Source organism: Lissotriton vulgaris, chromosome 2_1, assembly GCF_964263255.1.
Source record: "Lissotriton vulgaris chromosome 2_1, aLisVul1.2, whole genome shotgun sequence".
NCBI lineage: Eukaryota > Metazoa > Chordata > Amphibia > Caudata > Salamandridae > Lissotriton > Lissotriton vulgaris.
Genome location: NC_141687.1, coordinates 756660343 through 756678157, shown reverse-complemented (window position 1 = coordinate 756678157; position 17815 = coordinate 756660343). Strand labels below are relative to the sequence as shown.

Genomic DNA, 17815 nt, shown 5'->3' with positions numbered 1-17815 from the left:
TTTATCATTTTATTTAATCATTCATCCAAAAGCTGCTACATTTGCTTAATTGGTAGCTTTACATTCTTGAGGGGGATGATCTGTTCAAAGGTAATATTCATCCAGTTATAAAGCTTTCCACCAGAGTTTATTTGGTCCAGGTTTGAGTTTATTTTTGTAAACAAAGAGTTTGTTCAACTGTGTGTTTTGTTGTATTAAGATAGTATTGACTGAAGGTTTAATTAGATTATTCTGGTTAATTGAAATGAGAAGATGATTATTCCAGGTGATGGGTTGTATCTCTTATACTTAAAAACCTCTGGATTGCAGAAGACAGTACCCAGTTGTTTCTAGCTCTTTGAATCAAAGCGGAGGAGACATGGGCGAGTGAGACCAGGTAGCCCAAAGGTGACACTATTGGGCCGTGGGCATTTTCGTTATTCAAACTAAATGTTAAGGTCTATGAGAACCCACGTTAGTGTAGTTGATGGAAAGGTCAGATATAGTGTCTAGAAAGATATCTGTGAATACTTTATTAGTTAGTGGAGCATAGAAGTAGGAATGTGCATGATAATACTGGGTTAAAATTGAATCTTGACAGTATAAATTCACATTGTGCTATTCTTATATCTTCCAGTATGGTGATACTTTAATATTACTGCAAGCCCACTTTTTTGTTTTGGCGTTCTGGATGAAGCACTGACACCTTGGAATTGCCTGATGGAGTTCTGGAGCCATATCAACTAGCCAGGTTGCAGAAATAATATCTATTTTTTTAGTCGGAAATGAAGTTGTGTTTGGATAACGATCTGCACCGATAAACAAGCAGGTTAAGTGGGAGGCAAGATGTGAGTGATTTGGAGGGGAATTAGTAAGAGCATAATTCATATTTGAATCTGTTGTGATTGGACTGTTCCATGATTTCAATGATATCACTGACCTGATCTAACAGAGTAAGCAATGATGTAAAAGGTGTTCCCTTAATATGGGAGTGCGATGGTTAGTTCTATTGGGACCATTAATTGGGCTACTCTTGTATTGTCTACTAAAGCTGAGGACAAGTTGGCATGACCTTTTGGAGCGAATACAAGAGAGGCAAAAGTGTCAACTGAATGAGATGAATGGTCTATTTGATTAACTCACATGTGCAGGGTGTGTGTCCATATGTGGGGCTAGAGGGTAGGTGGCCACCTTGAGACTTGGGAAACCTACAATAAACAAATGGCCTCCGAGTTTCTGTAAATTGTGGATGCAAGTGTTAGTTTTGGTGTAGTATGCTATTTCATAGGTGAGCTGGATATCAGCCATTGAATGTCTCACTGCCTCCAGACCAGTTAGCACAGCTGCAGACTCTTCGCTTTCAAGTGTGCTGAGGATTCAATTATATATCTTGAGGTAAAGATCACTTCTGAGGTGGAAAGATAGTGGCAATGAATTATGCCCCACTTTAGGGAAGTAAAAAATTAAAAAAAAAAACAATAAAAAAAAAAGACACCCACAAATGGCATATGAAGGGCTTTCCATGCCTCGGCCAGCTGTCCACGATATCATGGAAGATGCTGAGAATGACATGGCAAAACAATCTGGACCCTCAGAAGTAGTTCTCAGGCAGCAAAAGCTCCGCTATGTGGTAGACTGGATAAGAGAAGAGCAATGGCGTTTTCTCAACCATTCGGCAGGAATCCCATCTGGTAAGTTTTATTGTTAGCAAGTGTCACAGGGGCGCAGAGCATATACATGCATGCCCAAGTAATGAGCTAATGCAAAAGCTTGGAACCAGGAATCCAACAAAATGAAGTTGCCCACATTTCTGGTGCAGGATGCTAGGCATTATGTTGGGGAAGGTCAAGGGCTGTGTCGCGGTAGGAGAGCTGTTCGCCCAAGAAGGCACTGGATCTTCTGAGACACTAAAAGCAATCTATTACCTATGTGGAACCAAAAGATATTGGTACTACCAAATTAGACACTGGGTAATGCAGCAGTCTTTCAGGCCTCCGGTGTCCTGACAACTCACTTAATTTGAGAAATGGATATAAAGTATGAACGCTAGGCAGCTTATTAGTGAATGACCAAGGTACCCAGGTAGAGGTATTATTAGATGAAGAATGGACTGTTATATTAAACTAGACCTGTACCACCAATGGATTTGTGGAGGAAAGGAATGGAAAAAAACAACGCTCTATTGGTACAGTTCCCCATCCATACTCCAAAGATGGGATGCCTGCATATCAGGCTTTTTTTGGCGATGTAAGTGAGTATGCTGTTGCACACCTTCTGGCAGTGCCCGAAGGTTCACTCTTTTTGGATCAATGTACTGGATTTTATTCAATATGTGGTCAGGACTACCATTCCTATCCCAATATATGCATTTCTGGGCCGTCCCCAGCAAATAAACATTTTCCCTGTACTCAGTTTGGTGCAAGCATATCTCACTGGCATCGGGTGCAGCAAAACTATCAATAAAGGCTGTGGAAGTTGCTGGGATGGAGAAGATTACAGGGTCAGACTGGATGCCTTTAAAAACAATTATTTTCCGAATTTAAGGAGATCGTGTCCCAATAATTGCAAATTCTTAGAATTAATCCCGACATATGACACATCGTAAGCAAAGAAAGTCTGGAAATTAAAAATGAGTAGGGAAGTGTATTAAAAAGTTGATGGACTAAACAGCTTTATTAACTGATTCCACACAGATGAAAGATAGGCTGAGCTGGAATGTGGGGTGGCACGATTGTTTGATTCATGTGATGAATCTCTAAGGGTGTGTGGCAACCTGAGGTTTTGTGTTGCTTCTTGGTCATGGATATGTGTATTCTGCTAGCTAATGTCCGAATTCAATTAAATAAAAGATAATCATAAATGTGAGCAAGGTGCAATAATTATAAAGCTGGATTTATCAATGAATGAATGTTTTGATGCATTAAATTGGCGGATTCTGAGGTGTGAAGGGGAAATGGAGGTAAATGGCTAAAACACATTAGTGATGGTTACGGTGTTGCAGACTACTGGCAAAAGGGGATGCGAGGAGGGAATATCCTTGGTGGATTTCAACACAATTGTAATGTTAGAAAGTGGGTGTAAGGCGGAGGAGGGTTGCTAATCGATGTAGGGGATGGAATGTGTTGGAATGTGTTAGAAGGGGCTGTAGGAGGATGACAGAAGTGGTCTCTGATTGAAAGGCTATGACTACAGTAGTAGAGGAGACTGGTTGACAAGTTACGAGTAGGATGGCGAAATGGTGAGGGCACCTGAACAAGAGATGACCTGGGTGGAAGTAGGAAAGTGAGAGGAAACTCGTCAATTGGTTATGAGAGTGTGAGCTAGTAGATGAATGGGAGAGAGGAAACCTGGGGCAGAATAAAAAGAGGAGTTTGAGAAAGCAGGAGAGTAAGTACGACAAGCAAAATAGCTTAGAAAGAAATGGGTTTCAGAAGTCAGAAAAGGCAGGTGCAGTCAGTAAGGTGCAAGAAGAAGGATAAAAAGATGGGTGCCTAGAATTGCATGGTGGGATATTGTGGGGTTGAGGGTGTTGTGGTGTATAATATGGGTTTGGGAAATCGGGAGTAGGGCAGAGTCTGAAAATTGAAACATTATGATCTTAAGTGGTCCAAGGGTTGTGCTCAAGAGCCACTATCCCCCAAGCAGGAGATTATGGACAATGTCCAGGGGCAACTGTTTCCTAGAAGGAAGCTGCGGACTATATCAAGCAACAACTTTTCCCAGCAGGCGACTATGGGTTGTACTCAGGAGCACCTATTCCCCTACCGTTACTTCTGTCTAGGCAGTATAGTAGAGAGGCCATTACTGATATAAGTTAAGTGTGTTCAATGAATGGACATCGAGTTTTTTCTGCTCCAAAGGCCTTTCCAAGCCAAAAAAAGGCCCAAAGAGGCACTGCCCTTAACATGTTGCAATTTACCTGGACACCCAGACGGGATCATTCTGCCCCAGTTAGCTCTCTGTGCCACCCAATTCAGGATATGGCCCAGCTGCTGTCCAAGCTTTTGTTTTTGCCAATACTTGTTGAATTTAGTGAAAAGCAATGGCAAAGCTAATAGCATCCTCTGGCCATTGTGAATGATAAAAAAAATCTGAGACAACCACAGAGCGTGCACATGCATAGCAGCCATACTGTAATGTTTATTTCATAAATTTAAAAAAAAAACACTGGAAATGACAATAATTCAGAGCCCAAGTATTAAAGGCAAGAACTGCTGACTTTACCACTGCTTGTTCTCAAGTAGCTATGATTTAATCCAACTAATTAATTGTGAATGCAAAGTACTTTAAAAGTAGCTTGATGCATAACACGCAACAGTACTACTCATCAAGTACTGGAGGTTTTGTTGTCCCGTTCAACTCTTCATTATTTTTTGCTATAAGAAATGCAAATATAAACTGCATGCACATTCTATACTAGCACAAACACAACAACTGTATTGTGCAAAACTTGCAGGTCTGTACACAAGCCCTTAAGACTCGAGCAAAAAAATATAAAGTAGCTCACAGATGCAAATTGCATAGTCTTCATTCAACTCATATGAAAAACAATGCATTAAATGCTAAATTAATCATTTTTCTTACATTTGTGCTTAAATACTGCTTCCGTATTTTTTCTTGGAATGGGCAAAGTTTGGTAATTTGAAATCTTTCCAAGTTGGTTTTCATTTTAATAACCTGAAAAAACAACAAAGATGATAAACTGGGATTAATGCCTGTAGATATTCATCTTTCAGATGAAAACCCGAAGCAATCAAGGACAAAGCTTAATACAGTTCACACTGATTCTCCATTACTGCATCATTAATAGATCCATATGCTTACACCCTCGCTGTCTTGTCAGAAGTAAGATCTCAGAATTCATGTTAACCTTTTTAACTCAAATATTTGGCATACCCAACCTGTTCGATTTCCACGATACTTATACCACTAGCAATCTTCAACTTCTGAAGGAGAAACAGAAGAGATTGGCAATCTATTTATAAAAAGTAGGAAGGGACACCATGGAAAACCCATTTAAGGGGGATCATTGCTGCCACCAAGTAACTTTCTTCATTGTATTGACAGTCATAATTTAAAATTAAATTACATACCAAAGATAGAAAGAAATAATTAAACAGACCTTCAAGGACTGGTTCTGAGTGACTTACGTTTGTATTCAGCAACACATATGAATCTAGACAATAGCTGTTGCTGAAACTAAAGAGACCTCCACAAAGAGGATTGCAAGTAAATTAGCAGCTTGTCTTCCATGGCATGAGCCCTGGGTTTTCCTGTAACACAATGCAGTAAAGAGTCTAACAATCTGGAGAAACATTCTTGGAAACCTACTATTTAAAAGGCCATCCTTATATGTGATCTAAACACCATCAAATTGCCTCCCAACTCCACTACCTTTGGGATTCCATTTTTTTATTGGTTATACAAAACCAAGAAAGGGAGATCCGAATTAGAAGGGGCTGAACACCGTGCACTAAATAGCTATTTATTCATGTCTAGTTTTCAAATATAAACAAATTTGAAGCATTAGGATGATACCTTTTGAAATTCAATATTTGATATTTTGTTTATCCAACACACATTCGAGCAATAAGTTCCCATCCCTTTGTTTCCAAACTACTTGAGACAAGCCACCATGTAAAATGAAATTAGACACCATCCTAACCCTCACCCCATGGGTGATATCAAATGCACTCACAATTGTGGCTTAAAGGGCTTCAAGGGGTGTTGGCACGTTCCAGACCTTTCAGAACGAGATACAATAGCCTGAAGAACGCAGAAACATTACATGCCATCTTGCAATCATTTTCTGATTAGTTTGGTGATTAGGGTATCAACATTTCTTACAATGTTACTATTCTTCCTCAGTTGGCTGATGGTGGACTTCTCGCACACAATCTTACAGGTTAGCAATCAAAGGCAGACTAATTTAAGATTGTAAGATCCCCTGTGGGAGAACACCCATTAGTTTTCAAGTTCAGTAAGGGTATTAGAATGCCTAATTCATCAATGTTAGCATTGTTTTAAGGTTTTTGAAGGATTGACTAACCAATGAGGGCCTGTCAGAATATAAATATTTGTAAAGTTGGCAATGCTACTTTGTTTAATTTCTTTCACAAGTGTGTCAGAAGTATAGACTCTGGATTTAACAGAGTATTTACTCAGTTTGCAGTTTCGATCACTAATGCTAGATAGACTAAAAGTAGTACTAGACGAGTTAAACACCCCATTTTCCCACTAATCCTAAACTTTTTGTGGCGCAGTGTTTGATAGCATTTGAAGGTAGCCTAAAAGAGTGATTCGGTCATAGAGAAGATCAATTGTTTATTTTTCTTCAAAAAGCTTTATAATCCAATCTAAACTGCCAGTTTAGTAAGGGCCAAATGGATTATGGCGGAGGTAGGCATCAACATCTTCAAGTTTTGAGCCATTCCACTTAAGATTCCATGGATTCAAAATATTTCCTTTTACGATCTAGATTAGTAGGCTTCCTAAGAACAGCATAATGGGATTATGAATTTCACTTAACAAGTTCTGACTGCCAGCCTGCGGAATATGTTGCATCTTTGGAATTTAATCAGTTTTAAAGCTGCATAATCCGGACTCTTTTCCTGCCACAGAATGGACAACTTCCAATCTATCGCAAACAGCAAATTTCAGTTCTATTAAAGAAAAAGAGGATGGGAAGATCCAACCCCCAAGTATTATTTACATCTGCTCATCATTTCAAGTCGCTGTTAATGAGAAATGTTTTAAATGTTTATGATTCTGCTCATCTTTTCACTCCACGCCACCAAATGGATTTAACAAGCATTTTTGGATACCTTTGATTAATAACAGGTTTCTGGTGTAGGACATTACCAGAAACAGGTGTAATGCCTTGTGGTCTTCCTAGAGGCAATAAAATAAGCAAGAATAATGAAACACATTGGGATAAAACGCTGAAGGGAATTAAAGTTCAGATTGGGGACTGTGTTGTTAATTGTTTCAGGCTGCTGCTCCTCCTTGCTTTCGAGTCATTAACAAAAGACAAAATGCTCTTTCATGTAGAACATTTATCCTTCTCTGCCTCCTTTGCTGATATAAACAGCTTGATTGTAAGATTAATCATTCTGCTAAGTCTACTCTCCCTTGATGATGCCTTCCACACCCTTGTAGCCTGAAACTTCAGATTCATCCTCCTTGTATCTCTGGTAGTTTAAATGTATCCCCAAGAATAAAGTAGCAGGACAACTTTTCCAGGTCTACAACATGAAATGAAAGGTCTGACGAAATCATCTGAAGGATATTCAAGCTGAGTTTTTGCTACCAAGGTTGATTAGGAAAGCAGTGGCCCTGAGTCAGGAAACCGTGAGGGGTACTCAGGACCCAGACTGATCTGGCAAGCAGCTCTATGGAGAAATAGGATCACAGTGAATTACATGCAAGGAGGTCAGATCCTGTAGCATTCTATTTCTTGCTCTACAGTGCATGGATACACGTGTTGCTTTGTCGGAAAGAAAATACATATTTCTAGGTCTGCACTTTTTTATGCACTACTATGAGCCACTACAACTGGGTCCCTTCTACTAACTAGCACACTTAAGGTCCAGGCTGGTCTAATCAGCACTCCCCTGACTAGGCATCCATGCTTCGTTGTAACATGGACACAACAGGCAAGGAATTTCAACACCATTGCCCATGCTGTAACCCTTCATACCCAATCCCCTTTCCGATCATACGGTATCTTAAGGGCCCCTTCTTCTACCAAAGACTCATTTGGAAGAAGCAATTTTGGATAGTTCATTGTAACAATCAACATATTTTAACCAAGCAGGAGCGCAGGGCACAGTGGTATCTGCTTAGGTCAATCAAATATTAGGAGATTCATAACACTTAATATTCTGGATTTTAATTAATTACTTTGTTAAACAGTGTAGGCCAGAATGCAAACACATATATGCGATATAAGCATTTAATTTTATTTCACATGGACAGCATACTGACCGAACCACCAAGTAAGCAGGTCATGTGCTCTTAAAGCACAGGCTTCCCATGTTGCCTGGCCTTACCCTAACTAAGGGTGTAACAACACACAATTTGTTTGGGAATATATGGGCTGATTTGTGCTAATTCTGTACTCACTAAAATGTGAGAGCAAATGACAGCAGGTGAGCGAAAATGCTTAAACGGTCAATTTCCATGTATCCTCTATTAAATATGCATATGTTTCAGCATAGCTTTTTAATTTGTGATGGTTCTGTGTGCCTGACATGCAGAGTTGAAATGACAAGCATGAAGGGTTCATATTTAATATACGTACTTTTAAAAAAGCATCTTCACAGAAATGTATATAACAAATATTCCACCAACGATGAAATCACTCACCTCAAACATGATATTCCGCACCAACCAATTACATGTGCCCTTTTAATACCAACATCATTTGCTAATCATTAAAAAGTATCTAAAGTTTGCATTACATTGTATCTATCACCTACATGAGAGAACAGATTATGAATGGATAAATTTAACTTTTATTTACTTCAAGCTCTTTTTGCACACCACACAACTAAAAATGGGAATAAGCTTCTCTTCACTATCAACCAGTACACTGTCTCAACAATTGATTATTCAAGTGTGCCACTCCCCTCTAAAACACTAGCCTGTGTTTTTTTCAGCAGAGTAATGTCTGCGTAGGAAACACTCAACTGAATAATGAAACTGTACAGGAGGTCCAAAATTGGCCCCAACCGTTTAAACCTAAACAGACTAAGCGATGAACGGCAGACCGCTGTGTTGTTCTCTTACACTAAATATGAAAAAGTGTGTGATCAAAACTAAACACAAAAAAGTGATTCAATATTTGTGTGTAAATAATACATAATCTCAAGCTATAAAAGTGTTAATACGTTTGCAAAATTCAGAGAAACAACTGAGTGACTCAATAAGTCTTTCAATAAAAAAAAAATAAAAAAAAAACATAGTGGGATCACCTCCAGTACCTTGTTGATTTTTTTATTATTCTCTGGTACGTCAAGTGAATTATAGATTCAAGACTTAACAAAGTCACCTTACCTTTTCTTCTAGGAATGGAGTATTAACTGGAAAGCAGGACCAGAAGTGTCGAAGCAACTCTCCCACTGCTACATACAGATGTTTCAGTTCAGACTGAATGTCATTTGGGACCATTTCTGCAGAAATACAAAAAAAATGGGCCTTTAAACCAATGCACGCCTCACAACCCCATTAAAAAGTACACAGGGAATCCAAAGCAAAGAGCACTTAAAAGGAGACTACTTTACCTGTTAGCTGTATTAGCTTACCTAAAGGCAGCATATTGGGTACTTCGATACCTCGTGGTAGAAACTATGCCACAGTCCAGAAACAAATTAGACTCCAGAGCTAGCTAAACTGACAAATGGAAGAAATGGAATAGGTATTCCAAAGCCTTCTTCTGTGGAAAGTCAACCAAAACATACAGTGGGACAGAAAAGCTAGAGGCGAGTAGACTATATTTGGCAAGTAAAGCAAACTGGAACGAGCATCTTCATTGGTTCTTCTACAGTGCGACTTTTTTAGATTCTCAAACTTGATAGGTGATAAGTTTCAAACAGTAAAGACAGCAGGAAAAGCTGCACACAAGAAAACAAGCTTTAAGAAAAGTCATGGCACAGATGTGTTAGACCATGGTTTATCTCTCACAATTTCACCTCGCAAAATGCCACAAATTATAGATTTCCAATGTGGAGTGTACTGCAATGCCCCCTGGTAATTACTTACAATTAGAAGAATCATTCCAGCGGGCAATGGAGCCTTAAAAAATGGGTACTGGAACAAAAAAACGAACTGACAGAGCAATGCTATTTTACAGGTTCCCTGATCATGGTCCAAACTGAAGCTAAGAACATTCTGCGTTTCAATTAAAGAGGGTGAGGTTTGCAGAGGTTATTTGAGGAGTAGGATTTAGGAACAGAATAAAGAGACACAGTATATTCTCTTTCTACACCTGGTCCCACGCCTCTGACTGAAGGAAAGACTTCAGATGTATTGCAGGTAAACATACACACAGATTCTGACACAGCTCAATTAGCAAGAGGTATGTTAGGCCATTTGGCGTTCTTGAGGACATTAAGATCCCACAAAGATGACAATATAGAATGGTGACTAAACCCATGGTATTTAACTGATCAGAGTGCGGGGAACTAGGCAAAAATTGTCAGGGACGTCTATTTCAAGGAAGACATAGGATCAGTAACATGCCGATCCAAAATATGGGTAGCATATAAACTGGTAAATAGGGAACACCTGATATGGATATTAACAGAGTAGGAGAAATACCTATATAAACAGAAAAGTAGAAGGATTTCCTCCATGTGGAAGGGGTTTAAACTAGGGATTCAGATGAGAAGAGATACACGCAAATATAAACCCAAAGAGAAATATTTAGAAAACAAGTCACCAATGAGGCAAGAGCATACTTTAACACTCAGAGAGGACTATACAGGACCGGGAACAAGTCAGAGAAACTACTAGCATGATGAACCAAAGAAGATAAGAGAATGGAAAATCTGTAAGATGAAGAGACCGGTAAAAACCCAGGTACAGGGAGACCAAGAGTTGGCAGATGTTTCTGTAGATTATTTTAGCGCCATCTATATCAGAACTTCCCTTTAGAATTGAGAAAATAAAAGGATTTGTATTCGACAATGTGGCACCACGACTGACAATAGAACAAAAGACTGAACTGGTGAAAGAGAACCACGGAAGAAGTAGAACAGGCAATAATGAAACTCCAATCAGGCACGGCTCTAGGATCTAACATTCTACATATTGAGTTCTAGCAGAATCAGAAGACCAATTATGGATATGTTTATTGGAACCTGAGAAGAATCTGTGTTAACCAAAGACTTAAGAATAGTAAACATCCACATAAAGGGTAGAGAGAACTCAGTTTGTCCTAACATCCAATCTCCCTGTTGTCAGTCAATTTACTTTATTCGATACTTGTATAATAAAATTATGAAAGTAGAAATGTGTAGAATAAAAGCATCCATCCTAATACAAAATTTTAGGAGATCAATTAAAAACATCCATTAAAACCATACAGTACATTCATGATTACTACGCAATCAGTTTATGTTCCAGTGAAAAGATGAAAATATACAGTATAAAAAAAACAGCCATCCTAGTGCAAGACGTAGAAAAAATAAACAGTTAAGAACAACCATTAAAACAAAGAAAACATACAGTTCATTCTTGGGTATTGTACAATCGGCTGGTCTTCCATGAAAGAGATAGGAAAGAGACAATGGAATAAGAAACAAGAGGACCAGGCAGTGATTGTAAAAAATATATTTGTATGCAGTATTGTGTAAAATTATATTTATGCATGAGAGGCTGTATGAATCTTTTGCGGTGTTTCTCATAAAACGTGCAAACGAAAACATTTAGCAAATTTGATTGAGTGGAAACACCATTACAGGGACAGAACGGGAGATCATGAATAGTGAAAGTTCCCGAAGGATGAGCCAACATACAAGGGATAAAATTCAGTCGAAACCTAAGTAAAAAAAAATCTGTGGCGTGGGTTTGCACTGTAAGTACGTATGGGGGTGTCCTTTCCTGGGCAATCGGTCCTCCTAAACAGGATTTTACGGATGATTTTATACAGTTAGTTTTCAATCTTTTGTTTGCCCTTTGTTTGAGACAATGGGTTTTGATCTCTTGCATTGAAAAGTTAGAGCAATAATTTGGCGAAACAAATAAATGCTCTAAACCAAGGGAGGAAAGACTATTTTTGATGTATCTAATCCATGGAATCCTGTGGACATGTTCCAGAGAGAAAAAAGTCTTCTATTAACTTCTGGGTGAAGTAGACAGATTCTCTTCTCCAGAAAGAATGCCATCAAATGATTGGAGCCAGGCTAATTATATCATGAATGTATGGAACATCCATTTCTGCGTGACAAATACATTTTGAAAAACTTATGGGGTTGGCCTACTTGTTTTTTCCAGAAAGTGTCCGCCATGATCTGGAGAGCTGAGGAGTTAGAAAAACCCCAGATGCCTGCCCCACAAGTTGCTACCGAAATAGATTTGGCCGTGTAAACTTTTTTTAACCATATCCATGAGTTTCGCTCCCAGTTTTGTGTTTTTTTTTTTTATAAAAGAGTATAGGGCAATAATGCTTTTTTCTAGCAATGAGCCCCTTGTGGTAATCATATTGGACCAAGTTAGTTGTCTGTCAAAGGTCACCCCTAGGTAAGAGAAGATGTCAGTTTGAGCTACTTTCTGGCTTTCTACATAAAAACTTGGAACCTTCCTGTCTTACGGTCAGAAGTTAAAATGAAGGACTCATTGGTTTTTAGATCCAAATTGCGCATATAATTTACACTGACCTCTAATAACTTTTGTAGGACTAGCCCTGGCGATTAACACTGCATCATCTGTGTAAAGGAGAATTGGGGAGTGCACATTGTTAATCTTGGGAACATCTGGGGTTGAGTCTGACAGGGGAGCTTCAACCCCATTGGTATAGATGGAAAAAGTAATGGAGCGAATACACAACCCTGTCGGATGCCCCTGTTAATTGGAAACAACCTGGTGCACTCTCTTTGCCTCCCATAGTGGACACAGGCAGAGGCAGAAGAATAAAGTTTCCTTTTAAAGAAGATAATTGCCTCATCGATACCCATTTCTTTCATAATCCTCCATAGATTATGTGCATCGCAGTCAAATGCTGCAAATAAGTCCATAAAAGCCAAGTATAGTTTGCCCTGCTTGACTTGAGTATACTTGATAATTAACAGACTGAGATTGAGGCACTGATCCTGGGTGCCCATCCCCTGTTTAAAATCATATTGGGCCGGGATCAAGACGTCGTTGCCAGAGGCCCATTCTTCTAGTCTGTTCAATAAAACCCGACCTATAATTTTAGCAGTGCTATCCAGGAGTGAAATTGGTCTGTAGTTTTTGGCCTCTGATTTATCTCCTTTCTTGTGGATGGGGATTAAGGAACATTTCGGCCATGAGACTGGAGGACCCACACTAGCGTCTGTATTAAAAACATTTGTCAACACTGGTACCCAAAGATCCAGGTGCTCAGTGAAAAAATCTACCCTAGTACCATCCGGGCCAAGGGCTCTATTGCTGGAGCAAAGCATAAAGGCCTCTCTTATCACATGATGATTAAAAGTGACGAATATGCTACTTATCAGTATGCATCTGTTCTTGGCATGTAGGGCTGCTGACATTCATATCTGTGCATAGATCACCGCCTAGTGTTAGGTCCGGATGATCGAACATTGTTGTCCTGGAAGAGTCTTCGGAGATAGGTGACTCCTCCCCTGGACTACAGTGTGCATGGGCATCGACTCCATCCTCAGATTGTTTTTAGCCATTGTGGCAAAGATGGAGTGAAACTTTGTGAATGATGACCATGCTAGAAGTATTCGTGAGTGCTGCAGCTGCTATAGGCGCCGGGGATGAGGGCGGGCGTTATGAATGTCAGCAGCCCTACATGCCAAGAACAGATGCATACTGGTAAGTAGCATATTCGGTTCGAGGCATGTGGGCTGCTGAATTCATATCTGTGCATAGAATACATAGCAGTCCCTCCATTATCGGCGGCCGCCTGTGCCAGCTGCAGCAGTTTGGAAAAGTGTTTTTAGAACAGCCTGCCCTACAGCTGCCTGCTGTTTGGAGTGCACATCTACGCAGTAGTGTTTTGAAAATGTGTGTGTGGTAGACCATGTGGCTGCTCTACATATGTCTTCTAAAGGGATATTTCCAAGGAAAGCCATGGAGGGCCCCAACTTCCTGGTGGAGTGGGCCCGCGGGGGAATCGCTTGGCTTTCTGATAGCAGATCTGAATACACTTAACGATCCACCTGGCTATACCAGCCTTGGAAATGGGGTTGCCTTTGTGTTGTGGCGAAAAGGCAACAAATAGTTGTTTCGTCTTCCGAAAATCTTAGGTCCTATCAATGTAGTACATCAAGGCTCTTTTGACGTCAAGCGTGTGGAGCATTCTCTCCGCAACTGACTCAGGATTTTGGAAGAACACAGGTAGTTCTATAGTCTGGTTGATATGGAACTGAGAAACCACCTTAGGAAGGAACTTCGGGTTAGTGCGAAGCACCACCCTGTTGGAATGAATCTGTATGAATGGCTCTTGGATAGTTAGTGCCTGGAGTTCACTAACTCGTCGTAGCGACGTAATCGCTATCAGGAAAGCCACTTTCCATGTCAAGAACTGAATCTCGCATGAATGCAGTGGCTCGAAAGGGGGACCCATTAGTCTCGTGAGGACCACATTTAGGTTCCATTCGGGAGCTGGTGGGGTCCGTGGAGGAATGACTCGTTTGAGTCCTTCCAGAAAGGCTTTGATGGCAGGCACCCTGAAAAGGGAGAGGTGCTGCCTGTTTTGGAGATAAGCCGCCATTGCGGATAAATGTATACGAATGGAAGCATAGGCCAGATTACATTTGTATAGATGTAAGAGATAACAAATGATATATTGAATAGATGCGTCTAGCGGGTTGATGTTGTGGTCTGCACAATAAATGACAAACCGCTTCCATTTTGCCGCATAGCATGCTCTGGTGGTGGGCTTCCTTGCCTCCCTGATTATGTCCATACAGTCAGGAGGTAAGTTGAGGTAGCCAAACTCTAAGACCTCATGAGCCAGATCGCCAGGTTGAGCTGTTGCGGATCTGGATGCTGAATGTCGCCATGGCTCTGCGTCAAAAGCCTGGGTGTGAGGCACAGCCTTTGATGCGGTACCACGGACAGTTCCAGAAACGTGGTGTGCCATGGGTGGCAAGCCCACGTCGGAGCAACCAGGATGAGAGTCATCGAGTGCTGCTTCAGCTTGCGTGCCACCAGCGGTATTAGAGGTGCTGGGGGAAAAGCGTACGCAAATTTGCCTGACCAGTTCATCCATATCGCATTGCCTTGCGATTGTGGGTGTGGAAACCTGGCGGTAAAGCTTCTGCATTTTGCGTTCTCCTTTGTGGCGAACAGGTCTATCTCTGGATGACCCCACCTTTGGAAGTACGGGTGGAGTACTGATGGATGTATCTCCCACTCGTGCATTTAGTGGCTGTACCTGCTGAGCAGGTCCGCCATCTGATTGTCCTTGCCCAGGAGGTGTTCGGCCATGAGGAAGATGTTTCTCTGAATGGCCCACTTCCACATGCTCTGAGCCAGATGAGACAGCTGTGGAGAGTGAGTCAGACCTCGCGATTTGCAAAAAAATCGCGAAATCGGCCGATCTCAGGAAATGCTGCGATATTTGGCAAAAAGCCAGTGAAATTTGCCGTTTCCGCCCGTTCGCCGTCTTTCCGCCCGTTTCCGCCTTAAAAGAGAAGGCGCGAGGCACCCATTTTCCCATTCCCCCCAGGATTGACCCAGGATTGATTGCGGCGAGAGAAGAGAAGGAGCCAGGAGGTCGAGGACGGCGGCCGAGCGAGGGAGAAGACCACGGCGGCCGAGAGAGGGAGAAGACCAGCACCACACCAGGAAGAGGGGTAGAGAGCACGAAGCGGCAGCGGCACGAAGACTCTTCCTCAGAGACCGGGGCTCGGAGCAAGAGGAAGGCCGGCCGGCCGGCGAACAGAACACAGGTACGTCCGTCCTTCACGCCTGTGGGGGCCCGCCGCACACATAGGGGAGAGCGCTGCCCGGGTGGGAGGGGGGCAATGGAGATGTGGCCGACCGGCCCCCGGCCTGGGCTGCGTATTTGGGGGAGAGCGCTGCCCAGGTGGGAGGGGGCAGTGGAGATGTGGCTGACCGGCCCCTGGCCTGGGCTGCATGTTTAAGGCCGCGGGTAAAACATCCAGGCTTCTCTCTTGTGCTGCAATACTGTATCACACCCACATTATTAGCAATTTTTATTAGTGAATATACAGGATCATGAAATATAAATCCATACCCACAGAAACTATGTCCCATCAATATAGAAACTGGTGATCGGGTTGCTATAGGTAAATTGCTTTTTAACAAGCAAGCATCAGCACCCCATGTATGATATTTACTGGCTTCACATTTTCTAACGTTTCTGCGCTGTCCTTGGCATTAATCAATTCCCAAGTTTTCCGTCTTTATAAATTATGTATTTTGTGACTCGGCAGTGTTATTTCCATGCTGGCTGTAAGGCTCGGTGCGCTGGGGTTTGTTAGAAGGCCACCTCGAGTTATTTTCCATTGCTTAACCGTTTACACAAGAAGTAAACATGTACTTTGTCTGGCTTTAACTTATTAAGTTAAAGCCAGACAAAGTACATGTTTACTTTTTGTGGAAACGGAGGGAAAATGAATGTTGTGAGTGGACAGGAAAGACAGTAAAACATTAAGTGTCTAAATAACATTTTACATTTATTCTTAGAGTAATTATACAGGATTCTCTGCTCGTCTCCCTGGCCTCTCTTCTTCATCATTATTTCGTAAATCGCTCCCACTTCATCTCCAGTGTGTGTTACCACTCAGAATAATGAATATATTTATATGTGCGCCTCGTTTCACATTACTTGTAGTCTTTGGCCTCATTTTTAGAAAAAAGATATGGCTTTGCTGCTGTTGTAAAGTGCTAGAAAGTCAACTAGTTTCCTTACTTTGTGAATGATTGATAGCAAAGGCAGAGAGACCGGGGGAAGCGAAATTACAGGCAGAAAGGCAGATTTTTTTTAATGTTGTGCATTGTGAAACCTACACCCTCAAACTTTCAATCAAACATAAAACATTAATAAACCTGCTGCCAGTTCCTTACCATTTCTTTTAAAGTTACAATATAATTTCTGAATGCTTATTAAAATATGCAATGATGCAGCGACTGCTTCTGCTGTTTCAGGGACTCTAATTGCTGGGGCACTTGACTTGCGAGTTTTGAAATGAGATTTTTATTGATGTTTTGTAGTTGAATTATACAAAGGATTGATTTATGCTGTTAATGAAATGACCCAAGAACATGTCTGCCTATCCTTCTAAATTCAGCACACATTTCTTTGGAACTCAAAGTATAAAACATTGTGATGTATGTCATTCCATTATAAAAAAAAATGGGTACCTAAAAAATGAAGGCATTTGTTCATGACAAAATAGAATAAACGGGCAGCTCGAGGGGAGCAGCCCGTAAGTCTCTACAGTATACATAAACCCCAGTTCAGAGATCTGGTCCAAAATCCATCGTTTTTTTGCTCACATGCCATTCCAGTTTGAACCCAGCCATATGCAAATCAGTCTTGACCCTGTGCCCCATGGGTACAGTCCAGCCCGAACTGCCAAGCCAAGTCCTCCCTGGATTGGAAACAAGCATCCAAGGACAGGTTTCGGGCTTTCAGCCCTCATCAGCCTGGATAGCTTGATTCCAGTGGCATGGAGAGCACGGAACTCACGTCTGAGCATACCCGTCCCACTCGCTCAGAGACCTGTCACTGCCTCCAGCATGCCTAGTCTGAAACCTGTGGGGGCCTGCGGGCCCCGGGGGGCCATACATCGTTTTGTTTATGCTTTTTGTCACAGGGTTGACCGCAGATGAATGCACTATTATTTTACCTGTGCAGGTTTTATCTGCATTCTCCACCACTTGGAAAGTCTTGTCCTGAATCTTTACCCTTTTTCATGATTTTTTACTTGCACTGTACTGATTTTTTTTGTCCTGAATCTTGACCCTTTGTCATGAATTTTTACTTGCACTGTACTTCAGTTTCAAGAGCCATTTGGCCCAGCTGCCGCAGCGCACTGGTAAGTTTGGTGTCCTGGGCACCCGGTGAGTATCCTAACTCTTTACTTGTGTTCTTTTGCAGAGCATCACTGGGAAGAATCTTCTGTTGCAAGAGACAGAATTCGGTCAGCTG

General features: G+C 41.3%; 1 protein-coding gene across 4 annotated transcripts in view; it reads right to left on the bottom strand.

Annotated features, from left to right (window-relative positions):
* Positions 1–17815, bottom strand: part of GTF2H1 (general transcription factor IIH subunit 1) — a 488969-nt gene that overhangs the window by 120197 nt on the left and 350957 nt on the right. For all 4 annotated transcript variants that reach the window (XM_086956061.1, XM_086956063.1, XM_086956064.1 and 1 more), the window contains exons 13-14: positions 9037–9152; positions 4564–4656 (exon numbers count right to left, since the gene is read on the bottom strand). In XM_086956061.1, the coding sequence (XP_086812187.1) occupies positions 4564–4656; positions 9037–9152 (209 nt within the window). The remainder of the gene's footprint in view (positions 1–4563; positions 4657–9036; positions 9153–17815) is intronic.